General features: G+C 33.4%; 1 protein-coding gene across 1 annotated transcript in view; it reads left to right on the top strand.

The window, feature by feature from the left end:
* Baldspot (elongation of very long chain fatty acids protein baldspot) overlaps positions 1-26594 on the top strand; it is a 50222-nt gene that overhangs the window by 11152 nt on the left and 12476 nt on the right. Inside the window, exon 2 of the mRNA XM_090107614.1 lies at positions 8989-9126. Within this exon, the coding sequence (XP_089963740.1) occupies positions 8989-9126 (138 nt within the window). The remainder of the gene's footprint in view (positions 1-8988; positions 9127-26594) is intronic.

Here is a 26594-nt window from a genome sequence, read left to right as displayed (position 1 = left end):
CTAGAAGCTTCTAGAGGTTTTATTAATAACATTATATTTTGTAACGTAAAGTCCGTATTCTCTTCGGGGAACAGAAGTGCACGTGCATTTAAATGCATAGCAATATGAATATATGATGAGATCTATTTTGATGTGGAATCATTACTCATCTCTCATGGAGAGAATTGGTTCACTATTCCCAATAATAGCTCAGAGCCAGAATCGTGTTTCTAACGTTCGCAACTGTGCGAAATTATTGTCAATATTTCATACATTTAGAGCTCAGGCAATTAATACTTTGTCCAAAGTCATTGGTACACTGTTTAGAAAGCTTCAGTCCCAAAAATTTTAACCATTGGAAGTACTAGTGATGCTCCTTCATTAACCTTCTGAACAAAGCTATTCAAAATGTCGGTAAAATAAAATCATTCGTCATTATAAAAAAGCCATGCGTGCGCAGTGCTCTATAATGAGTTTCTATTAATTTAGTAGAACTTGCTTTTGTTTCAAAGAAAGAAATAACAATAAGTCAGAATAAAGTTCCATTTCATTTTATATTCACATTGAAGTCTTTAATTTCAAAATATATAAATTGTTTGTTTATTCAAGCATATGCTGAATTTCCTCAACCGGTAGGTTTACACATTAAATAAATTATTTTAATTCTTGATGCATAATAACAATTATTTTTTTTTGCGCTTAACATAATCGGTTTTTTTTATAAAATAATATTACAAAAACTTGCGGAAGTTTTTTTATATTGTTATCTATAAATTAAAAATTTCTTATCATTGGTTCGATTACTTTCTATAGCGTCATCTTTATACTTTATTTTTCGTATTTTTTCTTTATCCTTGGCAATATTTACAATTAATTATTAATGAGCGTATGTGCGCGGCGTGGCGGGGAGGAGTACCGACCGATCCGTTTCTTTGATCTTTCTAACTTCTACTCGTACTCTTTCTTACCCGGTCCTCGCCTCACTGCACATACCTAGGGCGCGGTACAGCGGTTGCGGTCAAGCTATAGAAAAATTACTTGCTGAATGAAAATAGATAAAGCTGTACCTGTTAGAAAAAAGATACGTTCGATAATTAGCAATTAATCTTATTAATTATTAGAAACACATAGATAATTAACAGGAAATAAATATGAAGGGTAATGACCGTCGCGTCGCGTCCTCGACCTAAAGACTACGATTATTTAATTTCGACTACGATTATCTTGGTATTATCACTTCACACCGTATCGGGTGATAAAGACGAAACTGTTCAAATTAGTTTTCTATTTTTATCAATGATATAGGTTGCCTAGAGCTGGCAATCGACTTCGATCGTAAGTCGTAACTATAAGCAACACTACATTAAATCTTAATACGCGTTTATCTCTCAGACAACTCCTACTCATCGTGACTATTGTATTCTAATATAAAAACTGCTTTACGGTATAGATGAATACAGTTCGAAGAAGCCAGTCCTCTGTGCACGATTCATTAAAAGTTCATCTACCGGGAAATTAACGCGGGACCTTCCCGCATTTTCCTTGCGACTTCTTAACGTAGGGGACGCTGCGCCAGATCCATTGTCTGCGCGTTGGTGGCGTAAGCCTTCGTTCCTGCAGCCACCAGCGAGGGGGGTTCTAGTGGTGGGCCTGGTTGGAAACGGGTATCTGCTGGGCGGGACACGCGGTAGAGTCGTAACCGTTCCCGCAGTTCCGTCCAAAGCAGCGCGATGGAACAGAGTGGGGTTTTAGTCGGTAGAAATCCGACATAACCACGGCTCCATCCCCGGGAGCCGGGGGTATCTAAGAAGATTTCCCCGCTATGAAAAAAAAGGGGACGCTGCGCCCCGCGGTTTCACCCGCGTGGTTCCGCTCATCTTCATCAGTCTTAGCGTGATGATATATATATAGCCTTCTACTCCCGTTCCTCGATAAATGGGCTATCTAACACCGAAGTAAATTTTCAAATCGGACAAACTCTTCAGCTTTATAAATTATAATGTTTGTATAGATAAGGCAAGGTTATTGGAAAGCAAGAGAGAGGTAGAACTGCCGTACATATTATGTGCTACGGCTTATGTAACACTATACAGAATCATATAGGATATTGATATTGTACTTCATAGTATCTGAATACTAAATTGTTAAGAAATTTATGTATTGTGAGTTTTCTTGAAGTATATGTGTAATTATTGCAAGTGTTATGTTTTGTAACCGGTTATATTACGATGTTGTATAATTATGAGTGTGATCGCTATATTATTCTATGAGGAAATATTATTTGATAGGGACGGATTTAAAATCATTTGAAAATTCAAAATACTAATCCGATGAATGATAGACGCATGACATTGACCATCTCTATTCCTTTCCGTACATTGCAAAGAATATGGAGATAAAATCCATTTTTTTTTAAATTTCTCTCAAACAATCTGATGTACATAAATAGTAAGATACTGTTTTTGTATCTTACTATTTATGTACATCAGATTGTTAACCAGCTCTTATTCGTATTTAACATGATAAATTTTAAACAGTATTATATAAATGCATTTTTTTACTCTCATTAAAATAGATACAAATCTGTTATTATATAAAAGCCGAGAGTAGAATCGTATTAATTGAATACACGCAATTTAGAGATCACTAGAATATATCGACGACTCGGTATTTTCCATACACGTGGAGAAAAATAGTTAAATACAAGAATGTTGTATGAAAATGAAATGATTGATGCTGTATTGCTAGAACCTAGATAATTTGTATTCCATACTTCTCAGTTTCTCATCTTTATTTGTTGTATTAGTTGTTTAAAACGAAGTAACATTTGTATCTGGGAAGACGAAAATAACAAGAGATTATAAAACTTGTGCGTTTTTAACCCTCAATACTGAATTTCTAATGGTATTGGTTATACATATACTTATAATGACCATATGTGATTGTTTTTAAGATTAATGAATTAGGTACACTTTTAGGTAGACCGTCAATTTCATATATACATCGGCGTTATATAAAATTGACGGTACAGAATTTGCTGGCACAAAAATGAAGTATAAGAGATTATAAGTAACATCTTATGATGTTTCCAATATTTTTAAGTGCCTCTCAAGTCTCAATAAAAGGACGACTAGCGATTGAACTGGCTTTCTCCGATAATTTATTAACTGATGGTTCTTATTTCACGAAATAGGTCAGTTGTATATAAAAAGTGTATATCTGAATTGCAAGTCGAATAAAGCACAAATTTTTTCGCTTGACGATACGGGCTTTGACAAACCTTCTCGTACATAAAAATTATCTCCTAGTTTGAAAATAGTAGCTTCATTATGCAATTTGATCTGCGTATAACAAAAAAGGTTTCTTATAGATGACTCTAGAATAAGTTTTTATAGGACCAAACGGAGAAATATAGGTAATAATCGTTAGATTGCGTACAAAAAACTCAATAATAAAATCTTATTTTATTCATGCATTTAATTAACCTAGGTCATTTTCAGAATTAAGGTATAATTAAAGAGAATATATGTAAGTAGGTACCTATTTATGTTTTGCATACAAATTAAAATAAATGTTATTCATTGAAATCGTATTAAAATTACACTAGAACATTAATATTCATTCTTTAGATGTTATTTAGGGCCATTATTTAATAATATGAAGATATTTGTCTGGTTATATCGAGATGTACCAGGGTGTGAATCAGTGGTCTATTCATCGTAAGTAATTTGAACTCAATTCGCACGTACAATTGTGTATCTATTACTTGTTTAGGATTGTAGGACGATGTAGCTCCTGGCTTTAAAATGTATAGATATAATAGAACTACCACTATTGTTCGCATATTATATTATGGTATGATAGTGAGAATATTTTAAAGGGAGTGGTTATTAGGCGAAAAATTGTAGGGATACACAAATATTTTATATGTAGGTAACATCATGCGTTATTATGTTCGTATAGTATGTAAACAAATGGATCACATTACGACGCGAAAAGGGTAGTAATTCAACATTGCTTTGTCTATTCAATTAGACCCAATTTGAGTTACGGATATGATACTGTACAAAACACTAAACATGCCTAATATATTAAATACACAAAGAATACCTTTACAAATGAAATAAATAAACAAAATAATTACCAATTGCGTATATCAATTTTAAATGTGACGTTGATTTGACATTTCAAATTCGACACATAGGGCCGGCGCCCACTGCCGGCACGGCGTGGCATGGCAGGGCAGAGGATTTTATTACTAATGAAGTTATTTTGAATCTTATTTCAATCAGTTTAGAATTCAAGTTACTTTATTTCGATGCCACGATGCCGCGACGTATCGCAGGATGCTGCAGCATGACGCGGCACGCCGCAGGATGCGGCGGCATGACGTGTCTTGCTGTTTCATTCCAAGGAATGCCGCGGCGCGCCATTGCATCCCGCGAGGCGTATGCGTCACTTTGGGGTCGAGGAATTATGATTGCTAGCTAGTTGAAATAAGGTTGAACCTTATGCAGCATTAGTGGGGCTTTTAGCAGGATGCCACGGCATGCCACTGAATGCCGCGGAATCACGCAGCACGCCGCGGGATGCCACTGCACGCCGCGGGATGCCATTGCACGCCGCGGGATGCTCTGCCGTGCCATGCCGTGCCGTGCCGGCAGTGGGCGCCGGCCCTAATTCTAATTGACACTTCTGTGATAATGTTACCATAAATAGAAAATTGGAATTTAATCATAAGGTAAAAGTAGCGCTACCCACTATTAAGTATTCTAAGTTCACTTAAAGTGTAAATTCTTTGGTACTATTAACTACCTATATCACAAAAAATAAAACGTATCATTTATTGTTAGGTATAAAGAATTGTTTAAAGTCGTGAGATTAATTCATTATAAAAAAAAGCTAGTTTTGTATAAAGAAATTGCAATTGATAGAGCAATTGACGTTAATTGATTCAATAAATTTATATTATCTCTTACACCTATTACTAATTAGGTTTATGTATATTACCTATAGTAGATATAACAACAATACTAAAGAGAGTATAAGAGAGTAAATATAATTGCGTCGTTTTTGTAAAGTGATAGAAAACTTGACCGTTTCATTTTAGTTATTAGTTTATTTGTAATGTATTTTTTTAGAGTCTAGAATGCATTTTGAGGAAAAGGGAAAAGGGAACGCAAAAAGGCTCTCAATATCCTAAAAAAAATAAAGGACATTCTTTCTTCTTCCAGGAGAGTCTTTCTTTATCACCCGTATATGTTTAAGTAATGTATATTTGCCTGCATTTCCATTTCATTAATGTTTAACTTCACGGGAAGTTCGGGCGTGAAATTATCGCTTAAAACGTGTGCGTTGACATAGATATAATAGCAGATAAGCAAGTCCGACATATATTGTTATTGATCGAGAGATTTACTCGGTTATCGAATATATTGAATCACAAGCGATAAACGATAGAGAAAGCTGATAAGGCACACTTTTTTGACGTGCCTGATGCAAGATATGAAATAATTTTTAATTCTTTAACGTGGATTCCGGTAGGCCGTAATATTTAATTCATTAAAATCGTAATTGAACTTCAATAATAATGCGATAATATTAATGAAAGTGCATCAATATTTCTACATTTTGCAATAAGCTTTATTACACTATTGGGCTACACCAAGTGCGGTCTATTATGAATTTATGATATGGTTCGGTACGAGTCGGAAGATTTAACTGTTCAATTTGCCAAACTGCGTACAGAGAGTTCGCTGACCTGCTTACAGTTCGACTTTCGCGAAGGTCAAATCGTTAAATTATTTTATAACTGAAACTTATGAGAGACCGCGGAGACGTTATTAAAATTGTTCGATATTCAAACTTTATGAATTTGTATTTTAAACTGGTTCAATATGCTTCAATTAATTTATTCTCATTATTTATACATTGGTCTTTTAAAAGTACCTTATTATACAGAAATAACTGTCAATATTCAATGTCTTTTTACATAACAAGACGAACGTCCCTTAAAATACTCCAAAACCTTGCCTTTCGAGCGTCTTCAAGGCAAAGCAGTTTTTTAACTCGTATCACCGAACCTTTTATAATATGTACGATAAATAAATAAATAGTAAACGTAACCATATAGTATATAATTTGTAGTAAACTTGAACCACACTCTTGACCTCGATTCCACGGTTCTTCGGAATCGTATGATCTTGTGGTTTATGTTATGTCATTATAATTATTCTAATTATTATAAATTATTAATTGTAACACATGACTATGGAATATTAACAGTAATTACCATGAATTTTCAATGTTTATCGGTTTGTAGTAGTTTGTTTGTGACAGTTTTTTCCCCGAAAGATATTAAATGGGCCAAATTCATTCCGTAGTCCGTTTATGTTGTTTATCCTCTACACTTTTGTGTCTCTAAAGTTTAGTCTTATCATACTAATTCATCACCTAAACTTATAGCATTGATAGTTAGGGAGCCAGGTGCAAATTGGGTTCATTATTTCCTCTCAAGAGATAATTCGTCAGAAGCATCACAGTATAGTATTATAAAGCCTCGTGAACGTCAGCTGGCGCTCGGTTGGGGGGGTGAGCGGTTGTAGCCTCCCACGCACGTAGGAAAAAAAAATACATTCATTCATTTCCTCTCAGCTAAAAATTTGTCAAATTGTAGCTAACCCAATATCTCAACGAAAAAAAATAATCAGCTGGTTACAGCATGGTGTATTATACGTCAGCTGGTGGCTCGAACATGAAAAAAAAAATATTATTTTCCGTGATTTCCTCTCAAACAAAAATTTACCTGATGATAGCTTATATGTAACTGTGGATAAATATATAAGTCAGCTGGCTGTATCTTGGTGGAAAAACCGTCAGCTGATACTTTGAAACTTATTACATAGGAGTTAGACAGAAGCATCTATTGCCAATTTATATGCATCAGCTGACTAGATTTTCCTCAACTTATTGCTAGCTGATTCTTTTATTTATCGCATCAATATATTTTTAACACTCTCACTCACAAATTTTCATCTGAGAGGAAATGACGATATCTTTAATTATTCGACATTACGCTTCAATATAAGAGTTGAGTTGAAATAAACATTCAGTATCAATATTTTTGAAACGAATAAGTATGTAATCAAATAATTTTATATATTTAAATAATTAAATAATCAATTAGCAATAAATGAACTAGTTACTCGATAAAAAAAAAACAATATAATAAACTCTGCTCTTTTACGCATATCCAATTGGTTCACTGCTAATAATTTATTATTAAATGCAAAAAAAAAAAACAAATTGTGTAGAATTTATCCTTCCAAATGTAAAAAAGGTGAAAAGGGATATTATTTTAAACGGGGAGGTATTATACCCTGTGGATTCCACTGTTTTTCTTGTGATTGGTTTGACACTAGATGAGAAGCTACAATGGGGGGCCCATGTTGCCACCACCGCTGCTAAGCTTAGTTCAGCTGCATATGCAGTTCGAAGAATAAGGCATCTCACCGATGAAGACACGGCTAGATTGGTTTATTTTAGCTACTTTCATAGCATTATGTCCTATGGAATTCTGCTATGGGGCAGGGCTGCAGATATAGAAACTATATTGCTAGGGACTCACTAAGAGATCTCTTTAAGATTACTGGTATCCTCACTGTACCATCACAGTATATATTTAATAATATTTTATATGTACACAAAAACGCAGACTTACACACAAGAGTAGGAGATAAGACACCGTTATGGCACAAGGAACAGAAATAAAATTGAAATGCCATTTTACCGGTTAGCTAAAGTTAAAAATTAATTTATGGGCCAAGGTATACTTTTTTACAACAGAATTCCTCATAGTATTAAAGAGTTTAGTAGTGCTAAATTTAAAAATTATGTAAAAAACGTATGAGTTCAGAGAGCCTATTACAGCATTAAGGAATATATGGAAGATAAAAACCCATGGAGGGTTGTCGCGTTACTTATATATTTTGTAAAATTAAATTGTTATAGTAAAATGATTTGAAAGAGCAACTATGGAGTTTCTTGCCGATTCTTCTCCATAGATACTGCTTTCCGAATCGGTGGTAAATGTTAAAAATATGTATTGACGTTTCAAAAGTGCTTCTCGAAGAAGTATAATTGAATAAATAAATGTTTGAGTTTGAGTTTGAATAATATTTATTATATAAGCTTGATAAAAAATAACATTATTTACATTCTTTAAATTTACCACCGATTCGGAAAGCAGTATCTATGGAGAAGAACCGGCAAGAAACTCCATAAAGATATCGTCATTTCCTCTCAGATGAAAATTTGTGAGTGAGAGTGTTAAAAATATATTGATGCGATAAATAAAAGAATCAGCTAGCAATAAGTTGAGGAAAATCTAGTCAGCTGATGCATATAAATTGGCAATAGATGCTTCTGTCTAACTCCTATGTAATAAGTTTCAAAGTATCAGCTGACGGTTTTTCCACCAAGATACAGCCAGCTGACTTATATATTTATCCACAGTTACATATAAGCTATCATCAGGTAAATTTTTGTTTGAGAGGAAATCACGGAAAATAATATTTTTTTTTCATGTTCGAGCCACCAGCTGACGTATAATACACCATGCTGTAACCAGCTGATTATTTTTTTTCGTTGAGATATTGGGTTAGCTACAATTTGACAAATTTTTAGCTGAGAGGAAATGAATGAATGTATTTTTTTTTCCTACGTGCGTGGGAGGCTACAGCCGCTCATCCCCCCAACCGAGCTCCAGCTGACGTTCACGAGGCTTTATAATACTATACTCTGATGCATTTTACTAATTACCGCTTGAGAGGAACTTGGTCATAAAATCTGCTTCTGGCTCCCTAACCATGACGCCTTATATTGTGTGCAAAAAAATATATGCATCATCATGTTATTGCACTTAAATCCATATTTTGAATGTTATAAAAACTCCCTGTGTTGTTACTTGTTATTTATACGCAAGTCTGTAATGGAATTAATTTTGCCCAGGTTCGAACTCCGGCGCACACTAATAGTATGGAACAGCTCGTTGGCTCTCTTCAGCATCATGGGCGCGTGCCGGACGCTGCCTGAATTCATCCACGTGCTCAAGAATCATGGCCTATACCACTCTATTTGTATACCGAGGTAAGTAATTATAAAATTATAAATTACATAGCAGCTATGTAGGCACAAAGGCATTGATAGGTGGGTCCACACAGCTACAAGCCCCAAGAAGTAATTCCCGCGCAGTTGCTCAATGTGAACGTGGTTCGGCCGAAGAAAGCGGCGGCACACGCGGTTTCCTCCGTTGAGTCACGTACACACTGACCGAGCTGCTTTGCGCAGTAATTTTGCTTCGTGAGGCTGCACGCTCTGTGTGGACTCGCCTAATCACGAACGTCCGAAATTGCCTTTGATTAATAGTCTGGATGTAGACGACCTAAAGTAGATTGGAAGTGGAAAATTATTGAAATGATTATTTTAATGGTCTGTCCAGTTATTCCATATGAGTTATGGATTTTTGTGTTTACGATGAAACCTGTTGATTTGTTTGCCTTTGAGCTCATCGCACGAAAGCCTTTTTATTATTATTAATCGAAATTTTCGTTTTATAACCATTTGAAAGTTTTAACTTTTACGCGTTTCAAGTGAAATTGAAGGGTCAGCCTCAATGGACGATTAGTTACCGTACTGATGTAACAGTGGAACAGTTAACAGTTTATAATTATTAAATTCATAGCTTTCAATCCAATTCCATTTCGTTTTTTCTTTCCCGCTCATAAAGTCGACCGTATAAAAAGTGTTCACAACGTCACGGTACCGAAATGTCTGTTGTACCACGTAGTCCCCACGTAGTAATTCCGCTCAGGTCCCGCGCGGTATTCAACGGCTGTCCGACGTCCGTGTCCGCAAGCGAAAGTTCACATCGTATCGCATACCGTTGACGTAACCGTCTCAATGAAATTACACTCGGAACAACGTCGAGGAAATTTTATTGTAGGTAGACGACGTTAACTTGTTTCTCCGGCTAATGTCAAATTTATGGAAATTTTTATTGCGTTCATAACATAGTACGTGTTGTGGAGGTACATAATTGTTGACTGCAACTTTTGTTGGAATGATATCGACTTCTACTACTAATTCATTTAAACTTCTGATACAATTGATGGATTTTGGTCCTTTGGAAAATAGCTCTTATCCCAATAACATATCTTTAGAAACAGATTTCCATATTCTTGCTCAAGTAAGAAAGTTTCTTCAATCATAAGAAGCAATATAGTAAAGTGATCTTGAAAAGTTTTGATCATTGGGGACTGAACCCGAGCGGTTTGTCATATTCTATTGACCGGAAAATGTTCAAATGGAGTGATCCATCACATAAGGATACGATTATTGATTTTCGTTCTAAAAGTTTATTAGGTTTCTTGACTTCAAGTCTTCAACTTTAGGCATAGTATTCATATTTCATCTCACTTCTAACTTGATACCACGATCAGCAAAATTAACTTTGACGGCACACCACAAGGTTCGTTTTTTAATGCGCCTGAAATTAAATGGTGTATGACGATATCATGCCATTCTTTCTACCAATGACATTGCGCGGACGCAGTCATCAATGAGCTTGTATTACGAAACCGGAAAAAAGTAAATTGGGAGACGATCTGACGATAACCTGTTCAGGTATGGCAATCATTTACTTTCGAGTTTTTTGCGGTAATAATGTGGTTTTTGGGTAGGCGTGATTTGGGATCAGATATGAAATTATTTCTGCGTGATAATTTTCCGTTAAGTTTATTAACCTCTTCCTTGATGTTGTCTATAAGAAAATTCGAAATAAGAAAACCATTTGCGCTTGTTAGTGCAAAATATATTACACTCTTAATATTATTTGCAAGGTTCTGGAGACCTTGGTCATAAGTGTCTTCAGACCGTGATTAAGGCAATCAATGTTTTTAACTATCGATTTTTCATGCTGAAATTAATGTCGGAATAACCTCTTGGCAAAGTAAATTATTCATCTCGAATCACCGAAGTGTTGAATTATTTAACTATAGACAAATGACGACGTACAATGTTGTTGACATGTGTTATTTTTTGTTATTGCTGTATTATTGGTTGTGTGACATCTCTATTAGCACAACTCAACGACTACAAGTACGTGTCATTTGATGCTAAATTTTTACAGTAAAAACTATATAAGTAAGAACATGTGTATCACATAATGGAATAAACCCATGCTTTGTCACGAATTGGGTCAAGTCAGGACGGAAAATGTTACTGCTTCCTGACAGAGGATAGTTCATAATTTTGGTAATAGTGTTACGACGCGTATAACGAATAAATGATACAAAGACATGTAATATTATACTCGTTTTATATCTGACATTATACAAACATATTATCATAATATAGATAACACCGATCTCATTTAAAACACTCTGCGACTAATTGTTAAGAATACTAAACTTATGAGCGTATGCCATTCTAAGTTTACCTCCCTGAAACATAAAAACAGTGATTACAGAGTTTGGAAAATTATTCGTAACTAAAGCAAGCGTTATGATCAGTGTCCTTGAGGGTATTTTTTATGATATGAAACTAGTTTTTTCACCGTACTGACTGCTGACGTAAAGAACCACGGATGTTTGTGGTTATAATTATTATAAGTACTGCAGAGCCTTCGGTGGTGGAATGTTTATTTTCTTACTTGTTTGTGTTGGATTTAATTTTAGATTTAATGGAATTCATATGTATCCTTTATTTAATCTTATATTCAACCATTCATAGATACATTTTTAGTTCTCCATGAATATAAATTTTTGTTTCCTATCTCAATTTGAAAGGAAATTGAAGAGACTGGTGCTCGGTAATTCTGTTGAAAATTGAGACTGCCCTCTTAGCTGTTATCTCCAACATTATGTACCTAATCCTGTGTCAAATCGTCTCGTACAAATTAAGGCTATTACCAGAAAAATAGCATTCACTATGTTAAACGTAGCGTGCAAAGTAAATAAACGGAATGTCCCATTTTGCTCCACTTGAAAACTCCGCTCGTTTGCTTGAATCGCAATACAGTTAACCTTTTTTCTTTCTTTCACTAAGTATTCACGGGAAAAAGAACATTCCAGTGAATAGAGTAAAACATTTTCAATTGAATGACATTGCATTATGCTGCATTGTTTTTAATGAATGTGGTCACAGTTGATGTATAATGTGCAAATTATTTTCAGCGAAACGCAGTGATTTTATGGTTATGGGCACTTTTGTGGTAGCAATTGTTTTTGCAACGTCAAGTACATATTACATACTACTTGAGAAGGCTATATTATGCGTGAAATTACTTGAGTTATTGAGTTGAATTTTGTTTTTTAAGAAATTTGAATAAGATTGTTGAATTTGTATAAAAAGTCTTCGTAATTTATTTCTTTCTATTCTTTGTCAGAAACCGTATAATGTTGATGAATTTTACGGCTGTCTATCTACTTCTATTTGTGCTCATTCCCTTTTTGCGATTTCTTTTCCATAAAATATTTTATATTACTTCTTAAATTTCGCTCAAAACAATTTGAGCTTTCCATTCTTCCAACGATAATATGCGAAACATTTTCACGACCTTGCTCGAACAAAAAGATTAAGATTCGTTCTCGAGGGTCCCCGCTCGCGGTCACAAAAGGTTTAGCACGTTTCAGCTCTCGACATCGAGATCGCAGCCACTCGCTTTGTGTACTGTATCTATTGCTGAATGCACAGATTTATATAATACAGCCTTATTATATACTATGGGTAAATGTCACGGTCGTTTAGTGGTTTATTTCAAGATGATAGGGTACTATCGCAATGCTCAGGGGATGATTTTAATGCAAGTGATTGCTGAATGGTTTTTCTAACAAAGCTTAAAAGCTTTTCATGTAAACTTTTACACATGTTTACGGATAGTATTTTTAAACTATCACCAGACATGCTAAAACCGTTAAAACGTTAATCCATCCCTCTATTTTTTTCGATTTTAGCAACATAGTTACATTATGTTTTGTTTTTAAACTGTACGTGAAGAAGAATTTTACGGTGAATAAAGGACACGTGTAAGCATTGATAAAAATAACAATAAAGCGTTTAATAGTTGGGTAGATATGTGTAACTTGGATTTGTTGTTATTTTTTGCCGCAATTTAAAAACCTGTTGGTTATTAATAAAATCATCGTAACAAAAACGCTTTGCTGTTCAACCTACCAAATTTTTTGTCGTGTCAAAGAAATTCATAATTGAAACAAAGATCACGAAAAAGTTTCTCACAAATAACTTCTGATTTTACCAAGATAAAAATTGAAGCCATAATTTACACTTTATACCTAATATTAGATTTAGTTCTCACTTCTCCAGCTTGATTTGACAGTCGGTTTCCTTTACATAATTGGAGTCTGGAATCGGTCAAATTACTTTTCCTCAGTAAATTGGCTTTGACTTCTCTTCTTTTTCTTCTTTCGACTTTGCCCTCCATTAAATAAATTTACATCTGTGTGGGTGTGCTGACGTAGTATTGAATTGCCATCGGCCTAACATTTGCGAAAAAAATACATTAATTAAAAAAACTTGTAATAAAGATTTATAGGGTCTTTAGGGGTATTTGGAAGATCAGAAGATAGCTTGTTTTTTGGATTGTGTTGACTAATTTTTTGTAGACGTATTACTCAATTTTGTAAGGGAAATTACGGTGACATTAAAAAAGACTTCCGTCGTATGAATTGGCATCATTTCCGAAACAAGCATTTAAATTCGTAAAATATATATATTTATTCCGGTATCGCGTCATCCAATAATTAATTAATTATCAACTTAATTGGTGAACGAATTGAACAATGTCAATTAGAATTAAATTATCTTGTTATGTTTATGTTTATTTACGTTAATTGACTCCAATTGGTTTTTAATAATCTATTATTCATAATGCAAATGACTGTGTGTTTCACTTGACGTAGGTCTATCTATTTTTGTCGTGATAAATAATGATTAAGTGGAGTGGATATTCATATAAATGCGTGGAAAGGCCAATTGATTAGCGCTCAGTAGTTTTGACAAACGATCGGTGGATGATTTGACTTTTCCAATTGAGATGCGAATGACGCACACAAGGCTGGTGTTTACACTGCAAACATCATAAGCATATAATTTATAATCAATATTTTTTAAGGTTGACGAACGAAAAGTGAGTGCATGTATTGTGTGCGTCAACTTGCTTAATGAAATATTAGTTATTCGGAGGCCAGTGTCCCCTTATAAGGCAGATGCATGATATGTGTCTCAATAATAAAATTTCATTTGCGTACGAGTGTACCATATTTTTTTAGTTTCCACTGGGTATCCAACCTATAACCGTGGATCTATGTTCATTCGTTAACCATTGTACTAAAGAAGCGGACAGCGGACAAGTTGAAGGAATATTTATATCAAAACTAGATTTCCGCCCGCGGCTTCGCCCGCGTTTTCAAAGGGAAACCCGCATAGTTCCCGTTCCCGTGGGATTTCCGGGATAAAACCTATCCTATGTGTTAATCCAAGTTACCCTCTATATGTGTGCTAAATTTCATTGTAATCGGTTCAGTAGTTTTTACGTGAAAGAGTAACAAACATCCATACATCCATACATCCTTACAAACTTTCGCCTTTATAATAGATATATATTAGATATTAGATATAATGGTTTCTTTGAAAAGTTATTTTTATTATTCAATTAAATGAGTAACGATAAGTAGGTACGTTCTTTATCTGAAACACTAACTGAAATTACCATAATAATAGAGGTTTTAATTTTTATGCTTCACGATCACTTTCCAATAATAAACAATAACTAATAATGTGGAAAAATCAAGAATGACTTAATAAAATAATTATATGTCCAATGATATGTGCGAGTATCGATTATATTTTTAGTCTCAGATAATAACCACATTCTTTACATAAATAGTGTTCTGTATATATTAAATAGACTTAATCTCTATAGACGCGGTCTATAATAATCAGTATGGAGTTATCTTTTTTGTCCAATATATTTTCCAACCACAAAGCCAATGCAGCAAAAAGTTCTGCGTAGCTGCAAACTGCAAACATATTATATACTTTTAATATGCAGTATTGAAGTTGTGAACGGAATGGACAGCAATACATTCTTTAGTATGTACCTACTACCTACTTATAATATTTCAAAGATTATTTTACACTAGCTGCTCCGCGCAGTTTCACCCCCGTGGCTCCACTCCTGTAGGTCGTAGCGTGATGATATAATATAGCCTATAGCCTTCCTCGATAAATGGGCTATCTAACACCGAAAGAATTTTTCAAATCGGACCGTAGTTCCTAAAATTAACGTGTTCAAACAAACAAAACTCTTCAGCTTTATAATATTAGTATAGATGTAGATAATAGGTATCTTGATTCCTTACCGATTTTTGGCGGAATCATTTACAGTAAGACAAATATTTTTCTCACATACTAAATGACTAATTGGATATCTATTAACCACATTTACATGGTTCCGTTGAGCAATTTGTAATGTTTATTATGAACTCGGTGACATATGTGTTATTTCATAGGAATTGTAAATTAAACAACAATAATTCTATGTGTTTGTTCAGCTATGTTTATGAACTTGAGATATGTATTTTTATATTTGCATTATATCTACGTAAGCGGTAATTTGTTTTATAGAGGACCTTAATATATATATATTTTTATATTTCCACCTGATGATGGCTGTTTATAAATTAATTTGTTGAAATTGACATCGTATGTACATTCTTTTTAATTAAAACTTCTCTCATAACTTATTTTCTTGGAAAGTTGGGTCCATTTCTCAATAGCAGTTTAAATTAAATGCGATATTAAATCTAACTTTTTTTAAATGATAACATTTATCTCTGAATTTCTGAAATAAACGAGAATTTCATTAGTTTAGATTGTACTTTAATAATGTCAAAAATAAGCCATGATAATAATAATAAAAGCTTCCCCTTTATGACATAATACTCCGAATGAAGGACGCATGATAATATATTATTCAGATCAAGAAACAGCTGACAAAAAATTGCAGTACATAAAAGTAATGATTTCAAGGCTATTATGTAAAAAAAAACATAATATATTTCTACGACGCTTAACATGCATTATTATAACGTTTTTGCTATAATAATTTTATTTAAGTGAAGAGATATCGCTGTTTAATAATCGTTTATTTTTGTTTTATGGTTATTAATGTAATTATGTATATTAAAAACGTGGACGGGAAAATGTAATGGTTGGTCGACAATCGTGACATGATAATATTACGTAGGTATTTCGATGTAGCTATTGTTGTTTTATATAATGACTAGCCGCTCCGCGCGGTTTCACCCCCGTGGCTCCTCTCCTGTTGGTCGTAGCGTGATGGTATATAGCCTATAGCCTTCCTCGATAAATGAGCTATCTAACACCGAAAGAATTTTTCAAATCGGACCAGTAGTTTCCGAGATGAGCGCGTTCATACAAACAAACAAACAAACTCTTCAGCTTTATAATATTAAGTATAGATTAATGAAGGCACATGCGTTTGTATTTGTAAGAATTAAACACACGAAATCTGTGGTATTATTTAAGTAATACAAATCTCTACTTTAACATTAATAAAAGCAGAAGTAACTCTGTCTGTCTTCACGCGTAAACCGCTGCAGCTCTACCGATTTGGATGAAGGTACGAAGATAGTTTGCGATCTGATAGGACATATTATCCCGGAAATTCCACGGGAATGGGAACTATGCAGAGTTTTAATTTGACGGCAAAGGAGAAGCATTGGGTAGAAATCTAGTATTTAACATAAATTCATATTCATTCTCATCAGTAAAATTAAGTACAATTTATGGAACGTTGGTTTTAAAAATACATGTTATTCGTATCCATGTACTAGTATTTGTTAATTATAATGCATATTTACTCAGTAGGGTTATAAATGTTATAATGCAATGTTAAAAACTGTCTTTTAAGATTTGTTTAAATACATGCATATTTATTTTATGCATTGACGCTTTTTGTATTCTCTAAGAAACGTATAAGGAATTATATGTATTTTAATAAAGCGTAGTTTATGAGAATAGATAGCATAGTAAATGGCATTCAATTTGTTAAAATGGTGGTCGTATATTTGGGAACTAGATGTAAAGGGCCATTGCCTTTGGGGATATGGGTGTGACGTAACATTTGTTAAACCGCACCTAACTAACACCTGTGGTGTCGTAAGCACAAAAGTTACAAGTTCCGAGATTAACTAGGTTGAACCAAATGGGGTATAGTTAGATAATGTCAAGTGTAAGTTTCGGTACTTTCAATAAAAATATATTATATGGATGTATGTTATTTTTGCATAGAAAACCAGCTGTTAGGATATGTGCAATTTGTATATGGATTATCGTCTGGATTACCACTATGGCTACCTTTTTTTATTATAATCTCTCTACGTGAATAGAATTAAAGTAAGTTGACTATAAACTCAAAAGATGGATCCACATCGTTGTGCTTAATTGTTTTTTTTTACAAAATGTCCTGAAAATTGTAAAATATTGCAGATACTACTTTATTCAGAGATAACAATTCATGAATATTCTTTTGTTAAGTATATCTAAACATGCATATCGTATGAGAGTATTTTGATAACGGGCGACCTTGCCAGTCAGCACACGTCCCAAGTTCGCGTTCTAGTTCAAACAAACCTTTTGTAGCAAAGAGCTGTATATATTTATTCTTCTAACATATTTACCAATAGTATGAAAATGTATAAGATTGTTTTATTGGCGTGTATGAAATAATTTTTTTTTCGTTATAAGTAAGGTATTTGAAATACTACTTGAAACTGTAAGATAATCGCATTCCACGAATTGAATTTGATTATATTATTTTAAACCAAGATATTTATTGAATTAGCAGTAATATTGATATTGTCACGTTCTCTGCAATATATACAGTATTGTATTTCCCGAAATTCTATTTGGGACCAAGTAGATATTGTGTTGCTAAACCGTAGGCATAACATCGTCAAGTCTTCTTCAAGCTAATACAATTTATTATATAAAATAAATTTGTTCAATATATTAATAGCTTTCAGTCCGTGGTTTCACCCGCTTTGTCTTAAACTTAACATATTATATAGGTAGGTACCTTCCTCTTGAATCACTCTCTCTATTCAAAAACCCCATCAAAATCTGTTACATAGTTTTAATAGAGACTGTTTTATACTATGTAGTGATGTAGCAATTACCCGTTTTGCGGTATCAGGTATTATTAGAATATTATTATGAATATGTGTAAGTAGGATGGCAATGAAACAAGGTGTTTATTTATAGATGACTCGTATGAACATCTGGTATGGCGATGGTGCCGGAAGTTGTAAACTCGAGTTTTGGTTACAAAATATTTTACTCCAAGATTATTCTTATCTCTCTACTCACTGTTTATGGAGATATCACTGTTTAAAGAGATTTTTCTTGTTTTGTCTTATACCCGCGGAAAGTATTCAATTACATAGATCTATACGATTCAATAAACAATAGGAATGTCAATGAACTTTTTGTAAACTTCGTGTCAAATGTAATTTGAAAAATACGATTATTTCGATTGTTTTATTTCTACAATAGTTTATTTTACCTGACACATAAAATAGAAATGTCGGTATAAACTGTATTACGTACTACCAATTTCTTAACATAGATTATTACATCTTCTAAATTACTAACTATGACGTCACAAATTAGCGAACAATCGATCCTATTCTTAGTTGAATCGCATAGCACCTAGTTGAACTAAATCTGAAAAGAACTAGTTTGTCCCTTCTATAAATCCAATTGCCCGACCCTTCGAAGGGATGCCCTGAATATTAAACAAATGTATAGCAATGCTTTTAATGTAATTGGTGTGTTCCACACGTAAATGGTACTATTTACTTGCTATGATGATAGCTTACGCAATTCGCGTAAGGCGCGGGAATTATCTTTTTTACTGCTTTCGTTGGGAAGGGAAATTGCTTCATTAGGCATATTGTAGGATTGGAAGTGAATGCAGGCGGATGATTGGGGAGTTTTTCTTCGCTAATACTTTAATGAATATAGGAACCTATGAGGCTTATTTGCTCCTCCAATTCTATTAGATGCGATTGTGCGGTACGAATAATATGTGGCAAATAAAACATTTGAAAGAAATATGTATTTACTTATTTCCCGTATCATGATAACATTTGCATAATTCACTGGTTCCTCCGACAACCTACTTATAAACAAAATATATTGAAATCCATTCTAACATATTAATCAATAAGATAAACAAACAAAGATCCAATAATTGATAGACGTGACCTTTAGCTCTCGGCTAATTCCCATTTATTCGGCTCAGATATTTGGGTTACAGCATACGGGCGGGGTGATTCTATTTGCGATCCGATCACGGCCAATGTCGGACGTCGAAGATTCTTTTATATCGGGGAATCGATACAAAGAATTCGGCCCATATCTCTACGTGAATAGAATTACAGTATTCGGATACATTTATTCATTCATCGGAAACTGTAGGTTTTTCTGGGGAATGAATTTTGCATGTGTTTTTGTTTAGTTAGGTTTAGACACTTTTTTACATATTATTATTTAATTCTTCTGTATACGGCATAATACATTTGATTATAGTATGGCATTTCTATAAGTTGTCTTTAAAATAGTGACGTTATATTTAAAATATAAGTGCTTTAAAAGAGGATAATTAAAATATTTTAGTGCGTCTGCGCCATACATATTAAACTGTTAACATATTATCATTGAATGTGATTTCAGAGTTGTTATCGACAGCGTAAATCTGTATTGTACAGAGTGCCTACTTGGTCTTTATCTTGTCTTACTGTTTTGACATAATAATGGTTTTGAGAATCGCAATCTATAGGTTTCTGTTTGAGAAAGCTTATGTCACATACAAGAATATATTTAAGTAGTATTTAAGAATGGTTTTGAGTTTGAGACGTTATTATCGTCAAATATTAAATTCAGAAACTGGTCATATGTGTAGGTATTAAATTTAGGTTGGCAGCATTGTTACATTATTAATTATTAAGTAAGACTAGATTTCCTCCCGCGACTTCGCCCGCGTCTTCAAAGGAAAACCCGCATAGTTCCCGTTCCCGTGGGATTTCCGGGATAAAACTTATCCTATGTGTTAATCCAAGTTACCCTCTAATATGTGTGCTAAATTTAATTGTAATCGATTCAGTAGTACTTGCGTGAAAGAGTAACAAACAAACACACACACCCACACATCCACACAAACTTTCGCATTTACATATAATATTAGTAGGATATTAGTAGGATTTAATTAATCACGCTTCTAAAAGTGTGTTTTAAATTTTTAATGATGAGTTTTCTTTATTGTCCGCAGATATAGTTTTATATAGATTGAAATAAGATAACGCAACACTTGTTATAATTTGGCTAATTAAATTCTACTTAGTATACTGAAACTAATAACTCGTAAATGGTAATAAAAAGTTCTAGTGTTCTCGTTATACTCAACGATTGAATTATGATGAGGGTGTTTTTCTTTATTATTTTTCTGGAATATGATCATTTATTGTTTTTCAATTCCACATTACATTTAATGGTTCATTTATGATTATTATTTTATGCAAAGATTAACTTTTATAGGTATAATATTTAAATCGAGTTGTTGTTATATGTATAACTTATATTTGATTTATTCACACCGCGTCAACCTTTGTCACGTGAATCGAGACAGATAAAAATGTGAGATTATGAAAGTTCAAACAGAAGTGATAATTTAATGTGATGCACAAGGCCGTGCCGCTTCCTCAATCTATACTAATATTATAAAGCTGAAGAGTTTTTTTGTTTGTTTGAACGCGCTAATCTCGGGAACTACTGGTCCGATTTGAAAAATTATTTCGGTGTTAGATAGTTCATTTATCGAGGAAGGCTTATAGGCTATATACCATCACGCTACGACCAACAGGAGAGGAGCCACGGGGGTGAAACCGCGCGGAGCGGCTAGTTGAATATGTTATTATTATTACGTTTTTACTTGCCACGGCAAGGCACATAGAGTTACGAATAGGTAGTTTAGTTATACGTAGAATATTTATGTTGAATTCGCATTGAAAGCGCATTCATCGAGAAATGCGCTTTCAAAAAATACTTTTTGCTCTATCCACCTTACTTGTAATTTTTATTTGCCCCACTTGGTCTCTACGAAAATTAGTGAAAACTGAAATGTACCTAAAGATAGTGTACGTATTACTTGTACCATTCAATAATTATTTGTTGTTTTTTGTGAGAAATGTTTCTGGGTGCATAAATGATTTTCTCTGTAGTATTTTTGTATTAAATAAATCATCCAGTAGTCGCAATTTAACCTTGTCATACTCACGATCCTTATCAGTTTCCACTGCACGTATCACGATGAAATAGACATTCGACAAATCTTCATTATAATATATAAAAATGAATCGCAAAATGTGTTGGTAAGCGGAAAACTCGAGAACGGCTGAACCGATTTCGATAATTCTTTTTTTATTATATTCCTTGAAGTACGAGGATGGTTCTTATGTAGAGAAAACGTAAATATGTACCACGGGCGAAGCCGGGGCGGACCGCTAGTTATAATATGAAAACAACGACATATATGTATCATTGAAACACGTGGAGTGCACACTTTAAAATTCGTGCCAGAAGACGACCCATTCATATAATATAAAATATTAGCTGTGCCAGCTGCCCCGCGGTTTTACCTGCATCGATCCACTCATATAGATCTTAGCGTGATAATATAAGCCTTATAGTATAAGGCTTCCCCGATAAATGGGCTATCTAACACTGAAATAATTTTTCTAATCGGAACCTATGGGTCCTGAGATTGGCGTGTTCTACAACACAACAAATACACACGTCAGCTTTATAAGTATAGTTTACGCATTTGCGAGAATCCGCCACTCCATAGTTGTTTATTGTTATATTCCGACTTACCTACGAAATATTTCCATATATCTTTTGTTTTTACGACGCAAACATAGGTAAGGTGTGGATAAAAAACTCGATCCGTATTTTCCGAGATGTATTACATCATGAGGGCAATTACAAACATCTCGGTGTTAATTGAGGCCGTCGTTTTTCACATTGCATAACGAACGCTTTCTAACTGGGCCCCGCCTCGGTCAGTGGGACGACAGTTTTCGCGTAGTGAATTTTTTATTACGCGTAAGTGGTGGAGGGGCTTTTTAAGTACTGTCTTGTCTGGGTATTGTTTGTTGTAGAAGGGATATATGAACACACCTCTGAATATATAGAACGTCCTCTGATAGTCGACGTAGTATGTATCAATTACAGCTACGCTTTACGTAGGTATGAATATTATGATTTGATTCCATATTGCCCACGTATAGTGCCTAGTTGGTTTTTTTCAAATAATTGTTATTATTAATTAAATATACACAAAACCTGCTGAAACGTAAAGACGTTATATCGTGAATCGTGATGCGTTCTGTTATTTGTTTACACTTTACTAAATCAAATCGTGGAAAAAGGATGTTTTTCTGACGTTGGTATATTAAATCTGTTGGGTTTCCAGCTCATAAATTGCTTAATTCAACATCTACATTGAACAAAAATACATGTTTTGGGAATATTTATCGTAAAATGTAACGGGACGATACTGAGGTCTGTATTATAATTAGACCACTATAGATGACGTCAATCGTAGGATATATTAAAATGACGTCATTTAAGAATAATAGACTTAATCGATTTTAAACTTGATTTAAATTTTATAGCCTAAACGTAACTAGGCATTCCTTAAAGTGATCGGAACATCAAGCTGATATTGTTTAATACTTTAATATTCCAGCGATATAAATAACTCAATGACGTCATTTGTATTATTTTAACGATTTAAAATTATTATAATTAAATTCTAGTCTCTATCAGCAATTATGTAGAAACTTAATAAAAGCTAATTACAGCAATACTAATTTGGCTTGTGTGTGTGTTTATAACATTTGCCAACCCTGCCCTATGCCAATATTAGGTGATGTAGGTATGGACTATTGTTTACTTCGAGTTGATAGATAGATAATAGAGATCGCTGTTTATGATAAACGGGTGTGAATTGTATAACGCTTGCGCATCACAGTGCATGAATTTTTAATTTTTCTGAAAAACTTCCACGCATAATATGTTATATTTTTATTGTTTTGTAACAATTGCATCTCTATAACTTTAACTGCATTATTATGACCTCTATTAATAAATACCTCTAAGACATAGAGTTGTAGTACGTAGTACATATTATTATCTCTATGCTCTAAGACATATTTATTTACACCTTTATAAGTGAGACACTGGGTAAGTGGACAAATTTGTAGGTCCTTCGAGTCTAATTTAACCAGGATTCGCTGTAGTTAAATTGTTCATAAATCGATCATGCAATTAATATCTTCCGTTCGATTAAAATCTACACAATGAAACAATTACGATCATATGAAGGATATCACCTTCAAAATCTAGGTCTCTTAGAAACTACATGTTCTTAACGTAAGCAGTAAACACTGTCCAGAAATATATTCGAAGGAAGTGAGTAATATAAGGCGATTGTAATATTTCGTGTAATGGAAACTCAACTCCTAGCGAGGGAATTGAATTACTGCCAATCTCAGATATGGATCGCTGGACGTGGTAAGCGATATGGTGTGTGAAGTTAGAAATAAGTTTTGAGACGGCTGTTGAAATGTAAATTTTATTCGAGCAATCGCAATATTTTAGACGTAACGTTAATGCTTACTACAGGCTGTCCCAAGAAGTAGTGATATCCTGGATCTGGGAGGTAGCCCCCTAGATCCTCTGATCTAGTTGGATATGTGAATAAGGCTGGCGTCACCTCGACCGCAAAGACCAATCCATCCTTCAGGGTATATTTGCCTTAAAGCCTGGCCTCCAAGGTCCGAATTTAACGAGATTTTAGATTACGAGAAAAACGCAAAAAATCAATCACATAATATTTTCCAGTACATAGTGGGGTTTTAAATCCACTTTAGTTCTCCTTACTTACAATATGCACAATAGCATTGACCACGGTGGCTCATATATGTGAACATCTGTATTCCAGAGATATTTATATTCAAAACCGATTTTCATTTCTAATACAAGTCCGTATTTTTTCACAAAATATGTCCTACTGAGCTAATTCACATATTATTATCTTTAGTACCTTGTTGTATTCTCTAAGCAAAAGTAGAATAAGGTATCAAAAGGTACTTTTCTTCAGAGTTATGTAATAACTAGATTTCCGCCCGCGGCTTCGCCCGCGTTTTCAAAGGAAAACCCGCATAGTTCCCGTTCCCGTGGGTTTTCCGGGATAAAACCTATCCTATGTGTTAATCCAAGTTACCCTCTATATGTGTGCTAAATTTCATTGTAATCGGTTCAGTAGTTTTTACGTGAAAGAGTAACAAACATCCATACATCCATACATCCATACATCCTTACAAACTTTCGCCTTTATAATATATATTAGATATTAGAATATAGATATTAGATATACTTTCCATTGTGAATAAATGGAATGTAATTGGCCCCTTTTTGCTATGAAGATTAATTGTATGCGTATTATTTACCACTTTCTATCTACGTATGAAGTATGTTTTAATGAGACTTATTAATCATTATTATTAATAATACTCAAGTTTATATTAATAATAATAAGGGAAATATGTAATTTTATTGCATGTGTATTGGAGATTACATTACAACCTATAGATATGGCCTAATTGGTAGTTAAATACAAGGTACTATTGGGGAAAAAAATAGATATATTTTCAATTACACAGTATTTATACCAATAATAATTGTAAATATAGTTGACTTTAAACACATATTTTCCATCTTGCATTTGAAAATTATTTCTTTAGATTGTTTATCCTAACACATGTCGTAATGATAATAAACTTTATTTGCATAAATATGAATTTCCATATTATTGACATAAATTATAGGAGTACAAAACATATTATACTATGCAAATACAAAATTACAAATATAGCACCGCATACCTAACTTATAATAATATGAATGTCATTTAAATACTAAAATTATGTTAATAGGTTTCTAATTTGAGTTTTAAATAGAATTTAAATTAATTTTAGTGAATTCAAGCTAAAAATATATAGAGTATAAACTATCACACATTTTATTAATGATCTAATATGCCATGTCTCAAAAAGGTACTAAAATATTTTTAATAGAATGCCTAGAACGAAAACTTCAAATAGAAAAAGGCCTCAAAATTCTCAGTACATTATAATTGTTATCCCCAGACGTCGCGGTCGGCTAGACAGGGTCCATTTTTGTGCCACCTTCAAAGAACCTTCATATTTATACCATTGCGATATTGCATCAATTTCTATGAACTTAGGTCAATTACGATAGTATTATTTACAATGATAACCATAAACGTTAATGTGCCTTGCGTGATTACATATGACATGCGATCTTAGAAGATTTTCGCGTATAATATGTTAAAAACACGAAGGAAAATTGCAAGGATATAAATACATATATTATCGTAAGAACTGAAACTGAAATATGTAAATTATTTTTATGTGTACTGTTTGTAAAAGATATTGTTATCTTTAAGTTTCATTCTTGAAAAACGGTTAATAAATAAAGGTATTAAACTAATAACAATGCATATAAATTACGTAATTAATTTTATTTTTCGTTATCAAATATGAGTACTTTCATTTGTTTTAATCAACTTCAATGAAAGAGGAGTTTCATGTCCCCTGTATTAAATATTTTAACCAATGATATGTTACCAATCTTATTAATTTTCTTATATTCTTTTAGCAGCATCTGCATCCATACTTAATATGATAAATGCGAAAGTAACTCTGTCTGTCTGTCTGTTACTCAATCACGCCTAATCCTAAACTACTGAACCAATTTTCATGAAATTTGGTATGGAGATATTTTGATACCCGAGAAAGGACATAGGCTACTTTTAATCCCGGGAAAATGACGCAATCCCGGAAAATGCCACGGGAACGGGAACTATGCGGGTTTTTCTTTGACTGCGCGGGCGAAGCCGCGGGCGAAAACCTAGTATTTATATAAATTTTAAAGTGAGTATACTTAAAGAAAGTTTTTAATTTGAATTTAATACTAAATAAATAACATCGAGGTTGATGAACGCGCAAAAATTAATATTCAATATTAATTTTTCAATTTTTATGCCATCGATTTACAACAATTTCCGTTTTTACACTAAACAAATATATAAAATATTTTTTAGGCCGTAATCTATAAATAACTTAAAACAAACTACTCTATCCATCAGATACAAGTTTTTAATACTCTCATGATAATAAGATGAAAACTCTTAAGAAAAAACTTCGCAGTTTCAAGGTTGAGTGGATCACTTGAAGAATTAACAAATTATAGCGATATTTCCTATTTAACCCGACGCATGCAATTTTTCTCCAGTTATATAACACGCTATCTAGTGCACTATTACTGTAATTGACGTAATGCACGCGTGTATTCTATTAACTGCA

This window comes from Colias eurytheme, chromosome 11 (genome assembly GCF_061535395.1).
Source record: "Colias eurytheme isolate Ceu_HAF_F1 chromosome 11, ilColEury1 Martin Lab GWU primary, whole genome shotgun sequence".
In the NCBI taxonomy this organism is placed as follows: domain Eukaryota; kingdom Metazoa; phylum Arthropoda; class Insecta; order Lepidoptera; family Pieridae; genus Colias; species Colias eurytheme.
This window is presented reverse-complemented; position numbering and strand designations above follow the sequence as displayed.